This window comes from Rana temporaria, chromosome 5 (genome assembly GCF_905171775.1).
Source record: "Rana temporaria chromosome 5, aRanTem1.1, whole genome shotgun sequence".
NCBI classification, from domain to species: domain Eukaryota; kingdom Metazoa; phylum Chordata; class Amphibia; order Anura; family Ranidae; genus Rana; species Rana temporaria.
This window is the reverse complement of record NC_053493.1, coordinates 69,964,555-69,980,722: the sequence shown is the minus strand read 5'-3', so window position 1 is coordinate 69,980,722 and position 16,168 is coordinate 69,964,555. Positions and strand designations below refer to the sequence as shown.

Sequence of the window (16,168 nt, the reverse complement as noted above, 5' to 3'; positions counted from 1 at the left end):
TCCTGTATTAGTGAGACATGACTGTAGGAATGAGCACAGGAGACACAAAAGCTCTCCATTTTAATCACCCCTGTCAGTGTTAATTGGTTTGTCTCATCCTCCATGTAAACTGATGCATTCTGCTGGAGAGTCTGTGCTTAATTGCTTGTTGGATTACCAGATGAAAGTAGGAAGCCTAAAAAAAGGAAACTAATACAGCCAGCACATCTAAGAATTGGTAAGCTGCAATATAATAAATGTTTGCTTTTGAGTTTAATACTGCTTTAGTTTGTGCTGCCAGACCGTCCTAGTTTTATTTATAACTATGGAATATAGCAAATAGTTAACTACTATTTTAGGTTTGGGTTGTTGCAAACAAGTGATGCACGTGCGTGCGTGTGTTTTTTTTTATTTTTTTTTTTATATACATTTCAAGTCTGTATCGGTAAAGGCCAAGGCTATAAAATATCCAAATACAGTAATGGAGTAGTCATATTGATTTTTTTTTTCCTGTTGCCCATCATTGCAGTCAATGAACTTCTATTATTTCAATTCTTTGTCTGTATATGTCCATTACCGTTACTGTGCTTGTTAACTCTGACAAATGCTGTTTTTTTTTTTTTTTTGTCTATGCAGTCTGAATCTTCTAATGAAAAGAGACATAAAGAAAGGAGACCTCAAAGAGAGGAAGATCGAGATGAGCATGCAGACCGCAGACACAAGTCTGAACGGAAAGAAAGAGACCGACGCAACGAGAGTGACAGGCAAACAGAAAAAAGAGTGAGACATGGCTATCCTGACAAAGAGAGGGGAGAGAGACCTGACAATCCTGATAGTGAGAGACGAGAGAGAGGAAAATATCCTGAGAGTGACAGACCTGCTGATAAAGAGAGGGACAGAGTTCGAGAGCATCGCAGGGAAAAGGAAAAACCAAGGGACACAGAAAGACCTCAGGTATCTGAAAGACACAGAACTGGGGAGAAAGAAAGGATGAAAGAGAAAACACACAGAGGGGAAAATTCTGCTAAGGACAATGGGACATCAGAGCTGACCAAGGAGGAGAGGATGGTGAGAGAGAGTCTGGGTAAGCTAATGTGCGGTATACTCCAAGGCTGACTATACACACTACATTATGATTTTATTAGATCTGCTAACATTTTAGCGAAAGAAGGTGCCTGATTAGTTGCAAACTGAATACATTTTTTTTAGGTAGACCCTCATGTTACATAGTTTTGTTAATGCTAGAAAAGCTTATGCCGAGAATGTAGAACCAATAGAAAATTACCATATAGTTGCCTCCCCTCCTGCAAAGCAAGTATTTGCTGCTTGTATAGCCTAGGGCAGGGGTGTCCACATCATATATAACAAATATTCATGGGGCAAAAAAAATCTGTTTTAAAAATGAATGGTCCCTCCCATCAGAGCACTCCCATACATCAGGATCCCAAACAGAGCCCCCCTTACATTAGGATTCCAATCGGAGTCCCCCATTTATGATAGGTCGTCAATAACATTATGGGTCCCCAACAGAGCCCACCGCCCTTACTCTAGTGTCCTCATTAGAGCATTTATGACTGTAAAGCAGAATGGTCCTTGCAGTCAACAGGGATGATGACCATGCAGCAGGGGGAGCCTGTGGTGGAGACTGTGGGGGTAAGAGGGGGAGGGGGGCAAAGATCATAGGTAGCCTTTGTTGATCTGGATTCTCAATCTTAGCACATTGACCCTAGCTGAGGGCCTTATAAAATCTTGTACTGTGCCAGATGTGGCCTGGGGCCGTCATTTGGAGATCCTGGTCTAGGGGGTAAAGAATTATAAGAAATGCCTCGCTGCTTGCTTCCGCAGGCTTCCTCTCCTCAATGCATCTGCTCCTTTTTACCAGTATGCAGACCCAGCCTCTCTGATGTCATTACGTACAATACAATCCAGCAGGCTTGCATTGTACGCAAGGGCATTAAGGACTTTCATGCCCAAGAGGGTTAAGGCAGTGCTGGAAAAGAATGGTGGCCACACTTTGACACTTTGGGCCCAATTTGGACATTTTCACTTAGGGGTGTACTCACTTTTGTAGCAGTTTAGACATTTAATGGTTGTGAGTTTTTTTTACATTGTAGCAAAGTGTCACGTGTTGTTACATGAAAAGATATAATAAAATATTTGCACAAATGTCAGATTTTCTTTTCACCATCTGTGTTTCATTTTGGAGATTTTCCTTCACTTCCCGCCCCATTGCCAAACAGGAAGTGAGTCGAAATCCCTGCAAATTAAGTCTCCAGAACTAGTGTCGTCATTGGAAAATTTGCCCTCTGTTACTTTTCTGGGGACAACCCAAAATTTTAGATTTTCTTTACTTTCAATGATGATGGTAAACAGGACAAATGGAGAGAACGAATCTCCTTAATGGGGACACAGACAGCAGTAAAAAAATAAAAAACTGACAGGGGTTTTGTCTTTAGTTCTACTTAAGCACTTACTGCCATTCCAGAAATAAAAACACAGTACAACACACACACACAGGTGAAACTCAAAATTTGAATATCGTGCAAAAGTTCATTTATTTCACTAATGCAACTTAAAAGGTGAAACTAATATATGAGATAGTTCAAGCCGTGATTTGTCATAATTGTGATGATTATGGCTTACAGCTCATGAAAACCCCAAATCCACAATCTCAGAAAATTAAAATATAACATGCAATCAATAAAACAAGGATTGTACATAGAACAATATTGGACCTCTGAAAAGTAGAAGCATGCATATGTACTCAGTACTTGGTTTGGGCCCCTTTTGCAGCAATTACTGCCTCAATGCGGCGTGGCATGGAATCCATCAGCATGTGGCATTGCTGAGGTGTTATGGAAGACCAGGATGCTTCAATAGCGGCCTTCAGCTCTTCTGCATTGTTCGGTCTCATGTCTCTCTTGGCAATGACCCACAGATTCTCTATGGGGTTCAGGTCAGGCGAGTTTTCTGGCCAATCAAGCACAGTAATCCCACGGTCATTGAACCAGGTTTTGGTGCTTTTGGCAGTGTGGGGAGGTGCCAAGTCCTGCTGGAAAATGAAGTCAGCATCCCCATAGCGCTTGTCTGCGGAAGGAAGCATGAAGTGCTCCAAAATCTCCGGGTAGACGCTGCGTTGACCCTGGACTTAATGAAGCACAGTGGACCAACACCAGCAGATGACATGGATGCCCAAATCAACACAGACTGTGGAAACTTCACACTGGACTTCAAGCATCTTTCAGTGTGTCTCTCCATTCTTCCTCCATACTCTGAGTCCTTGGTTTCCAAATGATATGCAAAATTTTCTCTCATCAGAAAAGAGGACTTTGGGCCACAGAGCAACAGACCAGGTGTGTTTTTCTTTAGCCCAAGTAAGACGCTTCTTGTTGTTCAGGAGTGGCTTGACACGAGGAATTCGACATTTGAAGCTCATATCCAGGATCCGTCTGTGTGTGGTGGCTCTTGATGCACTGACTCCAGTCCACTCCTTGTGAAAGTCCCCAACACTTTGAATGGCCTTTTCCTGACAATCCTCTCCAGGCTGCAGTCATCCCTGCTGCTTCTGCACCTTTTTTCTTCCACACTTTTACCTTCCACATAACTTTCTATTAATGTGCTTTGATACAGCACTTTGGGAACATCCAACTTCTTTTGCAATTACCTTTTTGAGGCTTTCCCTCCCTATGGAGGGTGTCAGTGGTGGTTTTCTGCACAACTGTCAGGTCAGCAGTCTTTCCCATGATTGTGATTCTTACTGAACCAGACTGAGAGACCATTTAAAGGCTCAGGAACCCTTTGCAGGTGTTATGGCTTAATTAGCTGATTAGAGTGGGACACTTTGAGACTAAAATATTGAAACTTTTCACAATATTCTAATTTTCATGAGCTGTAAGTCATAATCCTCACTATTATGACAAATCACGGCTTGAACTATCTCATATATTAGTTTCACCTTTTAAGTTGCATTGGTGAAATAAATTAACTTTTGCACGATATTCAAATTTTTTGAGTTTCACCTGTAGTTGTATGCTGACCAGTTATAGGAATGGATTTCACATCATAAAGGATTTATTAGCAGGTTAGGTCTAAAACTGTCAACTATGTCCAGAGCTTTGCCTCTTTATAGATATTTTTAGATCATTAAGGCATGTTCTTTTTCTATAATATAGTTAAACGGTGTATACAAGCATAGAATTTTTTTTTTTTTTTCATTTAGCCGGTAGGCTGATTGGGGGGGGAAAAAACAAACCGATTATTCCCCACCCCCATCCACTGAAACGAGGTGGAAGAAGGAATCCTTCCCAATGTCCCATTGTATTCTGACAGCGGAAGAGCCGGGATACACTGATCTGTGCTGCACAGACTGATTGAATGAAAGTTTTCCAGCAGTCTACTTTGACAGAAGTCAATCTATTTATGGGCTTCTGTCGAACAGGGAGGGCCACACACACAGATTGGAATTCAGCCAGCCTTTGCTGAACTTAAAAACCTTTGGCAGGCTATATGTTTATCGAAATTGGCACCCTACCCTCGCCCCATTTACTTCATCCATTCCCAATCCGGTAGGGGACAAATGGTCAATCAAAAAAATAATCTCAGTACACAGCATGTTAAATCAAAATGTATATTCCTAGAAAAAAGCAAACGCAGAAGTGAAGATCGGGAAAGGCGACATCAAGAAAAACGAGAAAAAGAAAAGAGAAAGCAGGAGGTAAATTATTGAATTATTTTTTTTTTTTTCTTTTTTTGATTTCTGTTAAAATGTATATGATGGACATATATCACATTCTTTTAGCAAGCAATGTTGCAGCTGCTGAAGGTGTGTCTGGTTCCTGCTGTCACTTAGTGCTGCCCAGTGGTACAGGTCAAAAAGTCTACCTCGGCTCCACTGTGTGATAAGAAGAGCCTGCCCACAGCAATCCAGGGTGGATTATTGTAAACCTCAATATATGTGCATGCCTAAAGTAAAAAGATCTGATGACAAACAAAAAACTGTCAGCTAATGAACCCAATGATGAAACCATTAAATTGAAAGATTCTAAGTGATTCACTAAATGCACTCCAAGTAAATATAAAAGCACTGAAATACATTGTCATCTAGCTATACTGAGAGTCTGAAAATATAATGATAAACAAAATATATTGAATATAATTCCATTGTAAAACATTTAAGTGGTGTTCCAGCCACAATTTTTTTTTTTTTTTTTTAAAGTCGGCAGCTACACTGCAGATGCTGACTGTAGCTGCTGACGTTTAATAAAAACATTTACCTGTCCAGGGAGCCCACAATGTCGGCCCCCCAAGGCCGATCCGTCCATCAGATTGGGTGCAGGCACCGCTATTCCAACTAAGGGAAATCGGCAGCGGAGCCTTGCGGCTTCACTGACGGTTTCCGACTGCGCATGTGCGAGTCCCGCAGTGCTTTGTGAAATGGCCGGCTTGTCTTCTGGGACACGCACAGGTCCCAGAAGACAACTGGGGAGCTCGCGAAAAAGAGGATGTTACGTCCTGGCTCGTGTCCGGGTGAATCGGAAGTACACACATACTTCTAAAAAAAAAAGGTACTAAAGGGGGAAAAATTGTTTTTTTCAATATCCAAAAACAAGGGGGGGAGAGAGGTGGTCTTTCATTTAAGACTACCTCTCAAAAGTGGGTGGAACTCTGCTTTAATTTAAAAAACATTTCATTACCCGCCCATAGTAATATGACGTCCACAGATGGGATTTTCCATCCTGGGTGGATGTCATATGACGTCCTGGGCTTTGTGGGGGGATATCTGAATGATGCCTGCAGCTAGAGGCATCATTCAGATATCATTCTTTCGTGGCAGCGATTCTGTGCACGATACGAATGATGATAGCGGCAGTTCCGCCGCTTGATCGTTCTTATAGGCGGCGAGAGGGGACACCCCCCCCCTCCCGCCGCCATCCCGTGCTTCTCTGGCCTCTCCCTTGCCATCGGGAGCCCAGAGAAAGAATCGTGCAGCAGCGGATGTGAAGCATAGAGATGACTGGTGACCAGTCCTCTCTATGACCGTCGGAGGCCTGGGCGCAATGTGATGACGTCACGCCCGGGTTCCAGAAGTAAACAAAGCCACGATTGCGGCTAGTAAGCACGAGATCGGTAAAAAAAAATCATGATCTTATGCTTTCCAGCCTGGAGGGGAGATGTGGGGGTCTTATTGACCCCGCATCTCTCCATAAAGAGGACCTGTCACACACCATTCCTATTACAAGGGATGTTTACATTCCTTGTAATTGGAATTAAAGTGATTAAAAAAAGAATTTCTTTTCCGTACATCACGGGACACAGAGCGGCATATTCATTACTATGTGGGTTATATGGAGTACCTTCAGGTGATGGACACTGGCAATCTCAAACAGGAAATGCCCCTCCCTATATAACCCCCTCCCATAGGAGGAGTACCTCAGTTTTTTCGCCAGTGTCTTAGGTGTTGGTCACAAAGAAGTTTGCCTCCAGGTCCTTGAGACTAGGCAGACTATACCGGATCTGTCCAAAGTGCCTCAGAGCCAAAGTGGACAGTACCCGGGCCCCAAGTCGTGGGGTTTCGCCTATAATGCCTCTTTGCTAGGGGCTGGATCCTGGGCCCAGAACTTTGAGCTTTCTAAAGCCCAAAAGGCACTGTTGCCAGGATGCTGTATAGGTCCAGGGCAGTGGTGTTCCACCGGACCCGGGTCCCTGAAGGTCTAGTACAGAACCCACGGAGATGGGGGAAGATTGGGCCTCTTGCTTTTTTGCAATACCCTGCAGCGTGGAGCAGGTAAGAGGGGGGCCTGCGGAACTTTGTTCGTCGGCAGGTCCCTCAGGGGGAAGACTAGTTGGGTTAGCCTGGGATGCTCTGCATGGGCAACTACTACCACTATGTCTGCTAGACAGGATGGTCACCTCCCATTTACTAGTATACCCCCCACCCCCATGGACTGTGTTTGCTTGTGGCTGTCCCGCATGGTTTTGGGGGGTAGAGGCTCTTTGCCTGGTTCTAGGGCAAGCAGGGCAAGCCCACCCCCCGTTATCTCCCGGCTTAAAGGCCAGGGACTTGCCTGTATTGGGTGCGTTTTTTCCCCTGCAGCTCTGGGTCCTCTTGCGCCGCCGGCGTGCTGCTCCTCTCCTCAGAGACATGCTTCCCCTCTGGGACGCGCGTGCGCGCGCATGATATAGATGCGCGCTGAGGGGGCGGGGAGCGTTGCGACGTCGGCGGGGAGAGGGGGGTGTTCCCCCCTCGCTGTTATCTTCAGCAGTTCTGTCCTCCGGTCAGTGTAGGATTCGTCTGCTGACCGGAGGGACACAGAGCAGGACAGAGCGGAGCAGGGTGACGCCTAGTGGCGGTAAAGCTCCTCACTGACTAAGGGGAGAAAATAGGAGATTTTCCCCTGATTTTCTCTATTAGCCAAAGGGTCTTTTGGCAGCAGTCTGGCATTCACACAGTCCCTTTAAAGTGCAAAAAAAAAAAAAAAAGGATTAACTATTTAAAAAAAAAAAAAAACACACAAAAAAAAAAAAAAAAAAAGTTTTCTTTCAGGGAAAAGGTGTGCACTACCTTTCCATTGGCTTATAAGGTTTCGTGCCTTAAGCTACTTATATTATTATTTTTTGTTCTCCTTGCTACAACAGTCAGTTGTTAGTAGCGGAGTACCTCGGTATTGTATCATGGGCCCTAAAGGTTCGGGGACTAAAGGTGCTAAAAATGCAAAGAAACAGAAGGGTTCCCCCTCTAGCTCTGAGGATCTTAATCAGACTATGCCGGTTCTGTCCTCTCCTAAAAAGCTAGAAGATGCCGCCTTTGAGGAGCCATTAGGTGTGGTGGGTGCTGTGGCTGGCCCCATTCTGCCCGACCCAGTGTTTGTCACGCAGGATATGTTATCTGTCTCCCTGCAGGGGTTAGAACAGAGGCTGACAACTTTGCTTACTAATTCTCTGGCAGCCAAAAAGCGGACTAGATCTCCGTCCCCTAAGTTGGTGTCCTCTGATGCTGAGATTCTCTCCCCAGAGGAGTTAGAATCCCAGGAGGACCAAACGGAGCAAATCCTAGAAGGTTCAGACATTGAGGAGTCCACTATTGAGGAACCTTTTTCGGTCTCTCAAGCAGAGAATCTGTGGGTACAGTCTTTAACGGACATGGTCCGCTCAGCTTTTAAGCTGCCCTCGCCAGGGCCTCAGATTCCTGCCGTGTCTTCTTTGGGCTCCTTAAAAGCACCATTAAGTAATGCAGTGTTTCCGGTTCACCCTTTATTGGAAGACCTGATCTTTCAAGATTGGGCCCGGCCCGATAAAATTTTTGTGCCTCCTAAAAGGTTTTCTGTTTTGTACCCCATGGAGGAAAGATTTTCAAAGAAATGGGTGCTTCCCGCTGTGGATGCGGCGGTCTCCTGCGTAAACAAATCTTTAACTTGCCCAGTAGAGAACATACAGATGTTCAAGGATCCGGTTGATAAGCGGTTGGAAACCCTTTTGAAGGCATCCTTTTCTACAGCAGGGGCAGTGGTGCAACCGGCCGTGGCTGCAATTGGCGTTTGTCAGGCGTTAAAAGACCAGACTAAGCAGATGCTAAGAGAGCTCCCGGCTCAGCAAGCACAGGATCTGGCCGACCTTCCCAGGGCTCTATGTTTCGCGGTGGATGCCATAAAGGACTCCATCCAACAAGCTTCCCGTCTGTCGCTATTCTTGGTACATATGCGAAGGCTCCTGTGGCTAAAGAATTGGTCGGCAGAGACTCCGTGTAAAAAGCTGTTGGCGGGTTTTCCCTTCCACGGAGGAAGGCTTTTTGGGGAAGATCTGGATAAGTACATACAGACAATATCTAGTGGCAAGAGTACTCTTTTACCGGTCAAAAAGAGATTTCGAGGTCCGGCGTTTAAGCGGCAGCAATCCCCAGCCCCAGGGCCCTCGGCCCCCAGGCAGTATCGACGGCCTCCCGCACGGTCAAACTTTGGTAATAAGTCGCAAGGGCAGGCCGCGGGTGGCAAGCGACCATGGGCCCGCAAGCCAGTTAAACCTGCTCCAAAGTCAGCTTTATGAAGGGGCGCCCCCACTCAATCGGGTGGGGGGCAGGCTTCGATTCTTTGCAAAAGTTTGGGAAGCCAAGATCCTCGACAAATGGGTTCTTTCCTTGGTGGCGGCTGGCTACAAAATAGAATTTCGGGAGTTTCCCCCTCCGCATTTTCAGGAATCAAGAATTCCAAGCGATCCGGAAAGGATCTAAACCAAGGGGTAATCGTAGAGGTACCAGTTCAGGAGCACAAGCTAGGCTTTCTTTATCGTACATCACGGGACACAGAGCTGCATAGCCATTACATGTGGGTTATAGAGTCTACCTTCAGGTGATGGACACTGGTGTAATCAATTAAACAGGAAGTTCCCTCCCTATATAACCCCTCCCCTACTGGGAGTACCTCAGTTTTTTCATCAGTGTCTAAGGTGTTGGTCACGAGTTAACATGTGCTCTTAGGAGCTCCACTGGAGGGATCCATGCTGGATGTAAAAAGCCTCCATAAATCCGGATCCGTCCAAGGTGCTTCATAGCCAAAGTGGACGGTACCCGGGCCTCGGTACGAAGAACGAGGTTTAGCCTATAATGCCTCTCTGCGGAGGGCTGGATCCTGGGTTCCAGAACTTTGTGCCTTCTAAGGACCAAATGTTTTTTCTGCTGCCAGGGTGCTATATAGGTCCAGGGGTGTGGTGTTCCTGCCATGGACCCCGGTCCCTGAAGGTCTAGGACTATACCCACGGTGAAGGGGGAAGATTGGGCCTCTTGCTTGGCAATACCCTGCAGCGTGGAAAGGTAAGAGAGGGACCTACGGGACTTGGTTCGACAGTAGGTCTTCTGTAGGGGACTATGGGTCTCGCCTATATTATGTTTTTATGCATGGGCAATGTAAACCACAATGTCTTTTGAGACGGGATGGCTCAGGGCACCCATATACCTCCCCTAGCCGGCATGTAGCCTGGGCCACTATGTCTGTTCAGACAGGATGGCTGTAGTACCCATATATCTCCCCCTGAAGGGGCTGGTACATAAAAAAAAAAAATGCCCTTAATCCTATGCAAAGCATTGTCTTCCATGAGTAGCTGCAAGTCTTATCTGTTTTTCCACTACTATGGGCAGTAAAAGACATGCCTGATGTTTTCGCTTACCATGCTTTCCAAAGACGGAAGCTTAAGTGTTAGCTGGTCTATTGTGCGTCCCACTTCCTCAGCTTCAGGCTCTACCATGTCGCACGTGCTCACCGGCTCAGTGCAGTCGCAGAGAGGGCTCTTCAAAAAGGCCCAGACGTCAGAGCTCTGTAAAGCTAGGGGGACACAAACGCAAGCACCTTGTGTGAGTTGGATACAGATTCATCTAAGATGCCTACTGCGCATCTAGCTGTGCAGATTAGCAGGCATTGTTGCTGCCAGACTAAGTTCAGCTGTTGATGCACCTGGGTTAAGCTCCTCTGCTTTTAGCTTAGGACTTTGGTCTCCCCATTGAATAAGGTCAGGGGTAGGAATATAAAAAGGAATCGCCACCTGAACCTGGTGGCCCCTTATTCTCCCCTGTAGAGACAGCTCACAGATTGAGCCATCAGACCTGTCAGGCAATCAATGCAGCCTCCCCCAACATTGCAGCCACTCTGCATGTGTTTTGTTTTTTGCATCACATTTGTTGTTCTACAAGAGGTTAACTGCTATGTTCGCAGCATCCTCACAAGAAGCAAAAAAAAAAAAAAAGCAGGGTGTGTCCCTTTTCCTGCTTTAATCCTTAAATAAAGGGATTAGAAGAGCTGGGGATGAAGGTTCACTGTCAGAGGACAGGAGACAGGAGCTGCAGCCTAACGAGGAGAAGCTATCAATAGCCCTACAGGTTCTGATTGCACCTGCAGTCTTTTCAGAGATTCATGCTGCATATAATTTCCCTCTGCCTACTCGGCCAAAGCCTCTATCTTCTCCTTGGAGTGTAAAGAGAGGTTTTTCCTATAGGTGGCTAGTAAGACCTCCATATGGTCCTCAGCCTGGTGTCGGCTTCAGGCTAACCAAATGCACATCTGAGGGATGCACAGTTGCTGGTACACATTGCTAACGTCTCTTAATTGAGGAAACGCACATCTACAGAGGATAACTTCCTCTTTACCAGTCCGCATGTTGCATAAGATACATGAGTTTGGAATGCATGTGGGATAAAAACAAGTAACAGAGCATGTTTTATTGTGGATCGCATAAGGATACATGTTTCTGTCTGTATGGTGTTGCATGTTTGTTAGAGTTGCATAGAAATGCTTGAGTGCATAAAGATGCTAGTTACCTGATCACTCAAGTCCTGGATTACCCAAGGATATTTGGTCACACAGAGAGACTTGTTTCCACAGAAAGGCCTAAAATCGCATAAAGACGTTTGTATGTATAAAAATGCTGGATCACACACACATGGTTACCTGATCACCCAAATCCTTGATTACCCAAGGATGTTTGGTCACACAGAAGTGGTTTGTTTCCACAGAAATGCCTAAAATCGCATAAAGTTGCTTGGATGCAAAAAAGATGCTGCATCACACATGGTTACCTGATCATCCGCGTCCTGGATTACCCAAGGATATTTGGTCACACAAAGAGGCTTGTTTCCACAGAAGTGCCTAAGTTCGCATAAAGATGCTTGTATGCATAAAAATGCTGGAATCACACATGATTACTTGATCACCCAAGTCCTTGATTCCCCAAGGATATTTGGTCACACAAAGAGGCTTGTTTCCACAGAAATGCCTAGAATCGCATAAAGAGGCTTGAAGGCATAAACATGCTGAATCACACATGATTACCCGATCACCCAGGTCCTTGATTACTCGAGGATATTTTGGTCGCACGGAGAGGCTTGTTTCTACAAGAATGCCTAAAGATCGCTTAAAGATGCTTGAATGCAAAAATAAGCTGGATCACACATGGTTGTTGGATCAACAGCGTCCTGGATTACCCAAGGATACTTGATCACATAGAGAGGCTTGTTTCACAGAAATGCCTAAAGTCGCATTAAGATGCTTGAGTGCATAAGGATGCTGGATCGCACAGGGGTGCTTGGTCACACAAGAGTCCTTGGTCACACAAGGGTTCTTGTCCGCACAGTAGTGCTTAAAATGCATAAGATGTTGATCGCATGGAAGATGCTGAATCACATAAGGATGCATGATTACTTTAAAGTTGCACATGGCGGCCTAATTAAGCAATACAGGATTCCTTGTGTTTGCATAGAAATACGTGTCTGCATGGGTTCATGTTGCACATTGTTGCATAACACGTTTATATCGCATGCTTGCTTGCAAGATGCTTGTTCCAGAGCACACATGCTATATGCATGTTTTTCTTAAAACATATTTATATGAATTCATGCTTCCAGGAACACACGCTGCCATGTACACACACACTTCCATTGAGGCATATGGCTTTAACACTTGCCACATACACACATGGGGAGCCAGTTGCATATGTGTTTAATTACTTGGGTCTGCAGAGGTTGTCTGCGTTTCGCAGGGGAACAGCACTATCTCCAGTTGGTGGTCTTGCCCTTTTGGGTTAGCCTCCGTGCCTGGGTTGTCAGGGTGCTAGGGCCCGCCTCTAGCAGGTCTGTAGGCCCAGGGTATAGCAGTAATGCCATACCGAAGCAAACTCCTGCTGATGGGTCAGTCAGTAGCATGGCTGGACCTAAGGGTGTCCAGCATGGTCAAGTATCTGGAACTCTAAAGATACATTCTTTCATTTGACAAGAAGCTGGGTATGTTTGGCACAGTCCAAAAAGGAGAGTTTTTTTTGGCCTCAGACAAGACCATCGCTATAAGAAAACTGGTCTATGTGGTCACGGCAAGGAACAGTTCCTTACTTTTGGCCTTTTGATTAAGGCACTAGGGAAGATGCTGGCTTCATTCAAGACAATTCCCTATACTAACTTTTATTCAGGGCTGTTATAAACAGTATTTTGTCGGCCTAGAAAGAGTGGATCTTGACCTAGCATTATCCAAAGAACCCGGTCCCAGAGATATGCTGGAATTCCTCTTGGTGATTCTTAACTAAAAGGGTTTGCCAGGTCAGGAAGAGACCATGGCCCAGGGGAAGTAGTCAAGCTCCAAGGGAGCCTTATCTGTCAGCTAGAGCTACCGATGGAGCATCTGGCTTAGGGGCCTGAACGTTCAGGTGGCAGGTTGGTTCTGTCAGAGTACAATCAGACTATGCCATACTAGTGATTTACTTAATTTACCAAGGAGGAGCTTGTGCCTTACCTATTGGCATTCGTCATTTCATGAAATGCAGAATTGGCAGGCGATTCGCTGGAGCCGTCAACAAGTGTCTCCGGGAGAATGACCTCTACACCCCGACTGTTTTCCTGACCAAATGTCACAGAAATAGTACCCTGTACATAAGATGTATTGGCGTCCAGGCTCAACAAGAGATTGAACAGCTTGGGGTCAAGGATAAAGGATCCACCCGCATGCGGGGCAGATGTGTTTGTAATCCGGGGGGGGGGGACCAGTTGTCACTGGTTGTGTCTCTCCCCCCAGTGCCGCGACTTTTGTGGCTTCTATGCAACATTTAGAGGAGAACGGAAGCTGGCCTGATTACTCCGGCATAACCCTGACGACCTCTCGGTGCAGGAACAGTAAGGGTGGTAGTAGAGGACCCACAGTCCCTTACATCTTGTCCAGGCCTACTTTGCAGGGGGTATTACATTCTGCCTTGCAACAGGTGAATTAATGGTCTGGCTATTATAGCCCACATTCTCGAGGATCGGGGCTTTCAGAATCAGCGGCAATTCCCTTGATTCATACAAGAGAGCTGGCCTCCAGGACCAGATATCCTACGGTCTGGAAGGCCCATGTTCCTGGTGTGAAACCAGATGGTGGCATCCGTGGAAGTTTGTCAAAGGTAAAATTCCTGCCTTCCTACATTTGGAAAGGAGACGGAGCTAGCCTTAAGTTATATCAAGGATCCGATCTCGGCCTTGCTTCCAAAGGTCGATTACTTCACACTCTTTGGTCCGGGCTGTTATGCACGTCACCCCTTGTATAAGTCCACCAGTTGGGTCGCCCTTGTGCTCGGAGGATTGGCTCTAGTTTTGTCGGCTTACAGGGTCAGCTCCTTGGGCCGATGCACCATATTTCTCTTCATCCTTTAACAAGGAATTGGTGTTCTTGGTTGTGGTAGCCTCCAAGAGAGTTTCAGTATTGGCAACTTTCTTGGTATAGAGCCATACTCAATTATTCTTACAAGTAGAGTGATTTTCATCCTCACCCAACCTTATTTACTAGAAGGATCTAGTATTCATTTGAATCTAGATATTCTTACCTTCCCTTTTTTCAAAACCTTGTTTCACGGAAGGAAAGGTTATTGCTTTTCTCTCAATTGAGATGAGAGCAGTTAAATACCTATCTGAAGGTATTAGGATATAGAAAGCTGACGTTTTTATTGGGCTGCCAGAAGACCCTAGATGGGCAGGCAGTGTTCAGGTCAGCTATTAAAATGGTTACACTCTCTCTCGTTGGAGTAAGAAGGGTCTAGGCCTATCTGAAGCGGCTGCTCGGATACGGAAAACTGATGTTGTTGCGCTACCAGGAGGCCCCAGGAAAGGGCAGGCAGCGTCTAAAATCAACTGTTTTTAAGGTTGATTCATCAGGTTATTATTCAGGCTTGTGGTTAGAGTAGGATTCCCCCTGTTTTTTTGTGGGGGTGCTCCCTACCACGATGGTAAGCGCTTTATGCGCAATGCATTTCCAAGCCTTTATGACGCAGATTTTCAAGGCCGCAACTTGGTCATCTGTGCTTACGTTCACTAACTCCTATCAGGTGAACATAAGACGGCAAGAGGATGCAGCTTTTTGGCGCAGTATGCTGCAGGCAGCATTATAGGTCCTCACGTCTGATGGCGGTCTGCGTTGTTGGTGTCTCCCTCCCCTCAGTAAGCATTGCTTTGGGACATCCCACATGTAATGGCTATGCAGCTCTGTGTCCCGTGATGTACGATAAAGAAAATAGGATTTTTATAACAGCTTACCTGTAAAATCCTTTTCTTGGAGTACATCACAGGACACAGAGCTCCCACCCCTCTTGTCTGGGGATATTGGGACACTTATTGCTTTGCTACAAAAACTGAGGTACTCCCAGTAGGGGAGGGGTTATATAGGGAGGGAACTTCCTGTTTAATTGATTACACCAGTGTCCATCACCTGAAGGTAGACTCTATAACCCACATGTAATGGCTATGCAGCTCTGTGTCCCGTGATGTACTCCAAGAAAAGGATTTTACAGGTAAGCTGTTATAAAAATCCTATTTTTACTCCAATCTGTTCATCGTGCCAAAGCCCAATGGCGATGTAAGGCCCATCCTGGATCTAAAGATTCTAAACTCTTACCTGAGGATTCGGTCCTTTCGGATGGAATCCATACGGTCTGCCGCCGCAGCCTTGCAGCGGAACGATTTTTTTGGCCTCGATAGACATAAGAGACGCGTATCTTCATGTTTCAATTTTTCAGGGACATCAAAAATTCCTACGCTTTGCAATCGCAGGGCGCCACTATCAATTTGTGGCTCTCCCTTTCGGGTTGGCTACAGCCCCCCGTGTGTTTACGAAGGTCCTGGCCCCCATCTTAGCCAATCTAAGGACCCAGGGAATTTTGATCCTGGCCTATTTGGACGACCTCCTGATCATAGATCACTCTGCTTCGGGCCTGGGTCGAGCGGTAGCCCTTTCAGTTCAGTACCTCGAGGTATTCGGTTGGGTTTTAAACCAAGAAAAGTCGGCTTTACAGCCCACAAAACGATTGGAATACCTCGGCATGCTGCTAGACACGGAGCAACAAAGAGTGTTTCTTCCTTTAGAGAAGTTCAAAGGGATCAAAGAATTGATCCAGTTGGTGCTAAGCAAAAGGGAGCCAACTATCCGATTGTGCATGAGATTACTGGGAAAAATGGTGGCCACCTTCAAAGCGGTGCCATACGCTCAGGCACATACTCGAATCCTGCAGACAACCATCCTGTCAGCATGGAACAAAGATCCGCAACGCCTGGATCTTCCGTTGATCCTTCCATCAAGGGTCCGGCAAAGTCTCTACTGGTGGCTAAAGCCTCGGAACCTCCTAAAAGGGAAATCATTCAGTCCCATCATCTGGAAGTTGGTAACCACAGATGCCAGCCTGAGGGGCTGGGGAGCGGTCC

General features: G+C 45.9%; 1 protein-coding gene across 2 annotated transcripts in view; it reads left to right on the top strand.

Annotated features, from left to right (window-relative positions):
• DYNC2I1 (dynein 2 intermediate chain 1) overlaps positions 1 to 16,168 on the top strand; it is a 133,511-nt gene that overhangs the window by 18,817 nt on the left and 98,526 nt on the right. For both annotated transcript variants that reach the window (XM_040352691.1, XM_040352692.1), the window contains 2 exons: positions 616 to 1,063; positions 4,617 to 4,693. In XM_040352691.1, coding sequence (XP_040208625.1) covers positions 616 to 1,063; positions 4,617 to 4,693 — 525 coding nt within the window. The remainder of the gene's footprint in view (positions 1 to 615; positions 1,064 to 4,616; positions 4,694 to 16,168) is intronic.